At 34.2% G+C, this 7,074-nt stretch overlaps 1 protein-coding gene across 1 annotated transcript; it reads left to right on the top strand.

Annotated features, from left to right (window-relative positions):
* Nucleotides 1-1,308: 1,308 nt before the first annotated feature.
* Nucleotides 1,309-6,401, top strand: c15h19orf67 (chromosome 15 C19orf67 homolog). Its single transcript, XM_063009641.1, has 8 exons — nucleotides 1,309-1,381; nucleotides 1,475-1,608; nucleotides 1,710-1,863; nucleotides 2,418-2,562; nucleotides 3,772-3,872; nucleotides 4,073-4,333; nucleotides 5,194-5,346; nucleotides 6,073-6,401. The coding sequence occupies exons 2-8, from the start codon at nucleotides 1,515-1,517 to the stop codon at nucleotides 6,239-6,241; spliced, it is 1,077 nt and encodes a 358-aa protein (XP_062865711.1). The 5' UTR covers nucleotides 1,309-1,381; nucleotides 1,475-1,514; the 3' UTR covers nucleotides 6,242-6,401.
* The last annotated feature ends 673 nt before the right edge of the window (nucleotides 6,402-7,074 follow it).

A 7,074-nucleotide genomic window follows, 5' to 3' on the forward strand; every position in this document is an offset into this window, starting at 1 on the left:
ATTAATTTATTGCAAAGATATAGAAAATAAAAACTCAGTTGGGTCACTTTTGACCAAGGTTGTGCATCAAAGGGTTAAAGAAAACACAACTAAGATTTGTAAGGAGCCTAGTCAACGTGCTGATTTTTGCTCAATTGAGATGTTGTGACAAGATATCAAATGGGGAGTTTTTTTTAATGAGCCAAAATTCCTTTATCACGACATGGAAGACTGATTTCCAGTAATTTCAGTTGGGTTTGAGTGTTGGGTTGCAGTTAGTGCTGATTAAGTTTAGGGGATAATTACATAATCACACAGGTCCAGTTGGTGTTGGATAACTTTCATTAATTAAAGGTAAATAACTTTAATAAGCATTGCTTTCTTGATAAACAAAATGCTTATTTCAAAACTGTACTGTCCAGTTTAAATATTTGAAAGAAATTAGTGTGATGTAGAGCTGGGTGGTAGATGTGTAAAGTCGTCTACTTTTCTACAATAGACCTGTGATCAAGCTGTACAATCAGTGGAGTCATACCTCAGTATAATGGCACTTCATCAGTTTTATTAGTTAAAGGGAGAGCTAACGGTAATTGTACTTAAATATATACTTAAATATTATATATATTATATAATAACCATCATATATATTGCACGTTTCACACAAACTGATTCCATCAAATATTGTGTCATTATGTAGAGCCAAGCAAACCGTATAGTACTCCAAACCTTCATTATGTACATGGTGAAATAAAAAAGCTTATGACAGTAAACAGTAAAGTCAGCCACAGACATATAAAAAGTCCCAGTCATACAAAAAAATAAAACATACCGAAATATACCGTGAAACCGCAAAAATCTTATATACTGTGATACAAATCTTTGGTCATACCGCCCAGCCGTAGTGTAATGTATATGTCCAGAGGTCATTCCTTATTTAAACCTTGACAAAAGTTAGTATTAATTAGTCAAAATTTGAAAATTATTGTTAAAGCTCCATCTTGTATTTAAAATTTAAATGGATGATGAATTTTTAGACTGGAAACTTTAATTTACAAGTGGACTGGTGGCTTGGAGTGGGTGCTGTACTCTCAAAAACATGAAGTAGGTGGACTGTCTATTCAAATTTGCATCTGGAGGTGAATGAAACAATAAGTAAATGTGTGAGTGTTATGTATTGTGATGGATTAGATCTCTGTTTCTTGCACTCTAACATGGATAAGAAGCTTAAGAAAACGAATGATAAATGAACTTGAATTTACAATGTATTTAGTAGCACTTGAAGGCAACATGTCTTTACATCAGCAACAAACAAAAAGTTCAAATTTAACTTAGTGGGTCACGTGATCGACGACCGTTACTGAGAGACTTGTCAACAAGATAAATAATCGTAATTTTGTGATATGTATGTGCTTAATGTTAAACATAGCAAATGTAACAGTTTATCAACAACATTTAGTGGTTTTATTAAAATTGTTTCAAAACTATGTGTTATTAGAAGGGCTAACTTGGCGGTTATTGTAGTTTGACGGTTACAAATGGCGAACTTTGAGCTGACTAGTGAGGAGCTGATAAGGACGTTAGAGTTGACTGATTTAATAAAATGCAACGTTAACTCTAAAGAAGAATCCGGTAAGAAAATAAACATGTTAACAATTTTCTTTTTAGAAGCAGTATTTATTCAGTTGTATAAAAGAAGCTATTTGTTAACGTTCTTTTGCCTTTTGTTATAGAGTACATCATGGTGGCGCCGCCTGTCGACAATGAACTGAACTGCACGCTCACATCTTTTGATGTGAATGTAACGGATACGTTACATCCACTAGAGGAGCAGCTTCAGTATCTTCTCCACAAAGCTGATGAATTTCAGACACACCTCGTTTACAGGTGCAGTGAAAATCATGTGTATTTACGTCACTTTTAAGCTTAATAAAATAAAATAAAATCTCCTTCTTCTTCATATACCCTATTGTTTATTTATTATGATTTTAACGTCATGTTTTGCACACTTTGGTTACATTCATGACAGGACACAATAGTCGGTGGTTACTGCATATACAGGACACAGGACTCATTACACAAGATTCATCAGTTCAAGGTTTAATGTCAAATACAGTCACAGACAATTTTGTATCTCCAATTCACCTCACTTGCATGCCTTTGGACTGTGAGAGGAAACCGGAGCTCCCGCAGGAAACCCACACAAAGTGGTGTCAATCACTCAGTAAAGTAACCTTGCATTATGGCTAATTGGGATTTCTTTTTATGTACTCATTTAAATATACAATACATCTGTCAGTGGCAGTAAATGGGCTAAAGTGTATGTACAGAATATGTGTAGGTAATGAAACCTCAATTCAATGCATATTTAAAGAATGCTGGTAGTTTTACATGACTAATACTTGGAATTCTAAAAGCATCTTCTTTTTTGGCTCTTGTAGCCAAGATTGCTCTCAGAACGAGAACTTTGCCCATGTGGTGTCTACATTCTTGAGGACATGCCAGCCTTATTTTACTTACTTTGAGTCCACTGCACGCAATACTTCACCTGGCACATGTCCACTGTCAACATATGTACGCACTCAGGTAAGATAAAATAGTTTTTTGAAATAACCTTTTAATGAAATAATTTATGATACAAAATGTAACTTGCTATTTATTAAGATCACAATGTCTAACTAAACCTTCAGTTTCAAGCTGTTTAAGAAATCTCAATAGAAAGTGTCTATTGTGTGTTTGTTCCCTGTTGTCCTAATTTTAATGTAATTCTTCAGTTCCTTCATTTTATAACAGTAACATCTCTACATCTTTCCACTGTAACATCAGAGTCTGTATTTACAAATTAAGTGGATAATTTGTGTCAGAATATTTAATTATATGTATTTATATAACTGCTTTAACTAAACAAATGTTTTAAGTGTAGTCCATTCAATCAAAACTCTTGAATAAAAGCTTTAACTGTTATTTTGTAGCATACCATAATGGCATGTGTATTAATTAAATAATTCAGTTTCCCATTAAAGCAATAAGCCACGAGAGGCCGTGCATTACTGTGATTTTAGCACGGGGGATGACGTTTTTGGCACGACGCGAAGCGGAGTGCCTAAAACTTCTTTCCCCGTGCTAAAATCATAACAGTAATGCACGGCCTCTCGTGGCTTATTGCTTTTATAAAACGGCGGTCAACATAAAATATAATAAATACAACAATGTTTAATTCATAAATGTATTTATTGTGTATAAACTTACAATAAAGCATTCTTCCGCGACGCAAAATAGTTCGATTAACAGTGTTGCTAGGCAACATGAGGGCGAAAATAACATTCACTTTTTCTATTCAGTGGTGTATTAATATGGAATGATGTGAGGTGCTCATAGGTGTGCGTTTATCGGGGATTTTACAACGGCTTCGAACGCGGCTCAGCCAATCAGATTTTAGGACCGGAACTATCCGTTTTATAAAATTCATTAAGGGTTGCCACAGCAGATCATTTGTCCACATTTGATTATACATCCTTAAATACTGTTTAAGTGTGACAGATATGTTTTATTAGAAGAAATTGAAGTGAGTGAATTACTTTTACACTATAATACCTATTGAGCATGAAGGTGCAGTTGATACATTACTTATACTTAATGTTATATCACACAATTAAATAAAAGTGAAAAATTGTTGCAGATATATAAAATGCCTTGCAAAAGGCTTATAATTAAACCCACTTAATTTAAATTTTATGCTCACACTGAATTCAGATACTGCAAACTGTCTGTGACCTTGTTTGTCCTTTACTGCAGCTGTTGCAGTTTTCTCAGCAACTGTGTAATCGGCTGGAGCAGCTGGCATTAAAATGTGCCTCATTCGGCTACCTCTCTCTGGAGGAGACAGACCCACTGGGGTAAAAACTAAGAGGAGATTTGCCCTTTAATCTTAAAATGATAGTATAAACAAGGCGAACTGTACAGATTTAGCTTGTATAATAAAGGATTTTAGGAATTATGTTTAATGGCTAAGGTGACAAATTATTACAACAGGCTGTTTCATTGAAAAATTGTGTAATTACATATTCATGTCTTTGTCTTTTATTTACTTCCTTAGTGTCTCTCATTTCTACATTGGCCAATGCCATGTAGACAACATCAAGCTGTCAGTCTTCCGTTACTTTCTCCCCTGCCCCTTTTTGGCCTCAGCTTATAATGGACTATACAAGCGCATGCGCTGGAACGTGGAGTTGCAGAGAAAAATAAAGTCTAGAGAAGATGAGGAAGAGACATATAGGAGAACAGAAAGAGCACAGCGAGGACAGCGAGAACAGAGAGAGAAATTGATGGAAGGACAGGAAAGAAACAGCACAGAGTAGTGAGTGCTAAGAAAACAAACTAATCGAATGTCTTGCTATAATAAGGGCTTTGCAATAAAAAATGGCAAGATGAAATAAATGAAAATGTTTTAGGTTATGTAGTACACAACACTGCACTGCCTGCAAGATGCATAAGTAGTGTACAGTGCACCTTTTAAGGCCATTTTCATTTGTGTGGTCTGAATCACCTGCATTAAAAAGTTTTTATCACAGTTTAACACAAAAATATGTAATTACATTTTCCTTGAAAGTAAGGTATTTTAGGCAGAAGAATAAAATTGAGGACTTCACAACATTTTTATACACCTATTCATGATGTCATACGCAATTAATCAGTTGTACCTTTCTCCCCTGCTGCAGACCCCTCCCCTGATCAAGGAAAGCCATACCAATCACACACTACCTCCGAGACTCCTTTACGCTGCCAGAGATGAGTTCCCACAGGGATCAGTAACGTGTACTAAGAGTCACACACTACTCTTTATATTCACCATTCTTCCCAGTAGACATAACCAGCTGTGTCTGTGTAGGCACCCTGTCCGTCGATAACACAACGCAGTTTCGCATTCTGATCTTAGCAATTGTGTGCTGGCACCACACCTGAATGCCCCATCAAAATTTTTAACAGGTCTGGCTATTGCAATATAAATGACAAAAAAATGTGACATTGTCAAGTATATAATGAACTTGATTAAATGTTAGGTATAATTTATTTTCAAAAGAGAACTCAAATGACAGCATAATGCTTCAGCAATTATTTGGACAAGTATGTTTACTTAAGTATTTCCTTAATTACCGGTATGTACATATATACCGAAGTTCTCTTCTGATAATTCTAATGCCTTCTCTCTTGTCATAGTTACTTTATGTGCTGTGAAGATGACCATGTGGCAGAAGAGGCTTTGGGAGAAAAGGCAAATAAAACAACAGAGGAAAAAACAGTAAAAATGTGGTCTATTGGACAGTGGGTGCAGACTTATCCAGACCCAAGTTCAGAAGACATCTACAACTGGTAACAACTTTCCACACACAGTATTATAATAGGTTTTACAAGGGAATTAATGACTGTAGAACATTATTGTGAATTGCAATAAACCAGCAAAGTTCTCTGGGTCACATTCACAAAGCTGTGCTGTAATTGTCCAATACGATCACCTCTGCTGACACCTCAAGCTATGTATGAAATGATTTTGTAAGTGGATAAGTCACAAATGAAGTTTCAATGTGTTCATTTACTAGATGAAAGACAAGGTTTTATTACCTGTAATTTTTATTAAATGTGGTTAAAAATGCTCACTTTTTAACAAATATCAATAAATGAAATACTTATAATAATAAACAGTTTTTAAACAGGTAAAAGTAACTACCACACTAAAATATTAACATTTGTATTCTTTAGCTTTTGTCATTATTCAGATAAATAGGTTCTATGTAGAAGAAGAAGTAAAGGGCCTAAGATAGTTGGTTCTATGTTTAAACAAGAATATGATGCTGGCCCTCCCACATCCTAATACCTCCTTTATAATCCACAAAGTACTAAATAATTTTACCTATAATATGAATAATGTAGTCCTTTTGTTTGACACATCTAAAACTTTGATATAAAAATTGTTATTTAAATATACAATTCATCTTTATTATAAAACAAATACACTGTAACCATTTATCTAAAACAGTGATGTGTTTAAGTGTTATATGGCTATAGTGTGAAATCTTTAAGTGTGCTTTTGTGTTGCAGGGTATTGTGCTTAGTTCCTCAGGGTGAGTACAGGCAGCTAGTGTGTCTGGGTAAGGAAGAGCCATCGGCCTGCATTGCTACAGACTGCCTGCTGGGGGTGCTTTTGTCTCAGGGAGATCCTGCCATTATTCATACAACCGCTTTAGATAATGACAGCAGTCAGGATTAAGAGCTGTTACAGGTTATTTGTTTAAACTGTAATTGTTTTGTACATAACATTAATAATGCATGTTTTGCATTTACAATTTGTTCATTTATTGAGGTTATTTTAGCATTATTTATGGTTGCAACTAAATATAACAAAATACCACAAAAGTAAAGTTCATTCACAAATGCAGTTTTATTTCTTTTTTTTACACCAAAAACAAACAAAAAAAGAAAAAAACAAACCAAAAAAAAGCAAGAAACTCTTAATTTACAGTTTAGAAACTTCATCCTGACTGAATTGAGCTGCCATCATATGAAACCAACTTCTAAAAACAAAACTACATATAAAAATACATCTTAAAATAAATTACAAAAATATACATAAAGTAGTACATGACAAAACAATAATTACACTTCCAGTAGCTGTGCATATTTATTGGAATTGGTCACAGTTTACTTGTGCTAGTCATACTTTTAGAAATTCATTCGACTCCTTTCGATTTTTTTTATTGCCTGAATCTTATGTATAATTTTATAGTTATACTTGGAGCTCAGGCATATAGGCAACAGTAGTATGGGTTTGAATAGAACTATATATTTAATTCCCTGACTGCAGTGCACAGTTAAATGATAAAATGCTGCTTCTTAACAAAAAAAAGCTCAACAGCCTAAACAAACCATTAAAAATACCTAGAATGCTTCAAAATGTACATACTATAGTTTAAATCTCTATTAATCTACTTCAGTGCTTTTACTTAAAGCTGTGACCAATTTAGTCTTAGCATGCATTCTACTAAACTATATGGCCAAATGAATGGACAATTTGTTTGACATCCAATTAAAAAAAAAACCCAC

This window comes from Trichomycterus rosablanca, chromosome 15 (assembly GCF_030014385.1).
Source record: "Trichomycterus rosablanca isolate fTriRos1 chromosome 15, fTriRos1.hap1, whole genome shotgun sequence".
In the NCBI taxonomy this organism is placed as follows: Eukaryota; Metazoa; Chordata; class Actinopteri; order Siluriformes; family Trichomycteridae; genus Trichomycterus; species Trichomycterus rosablanca.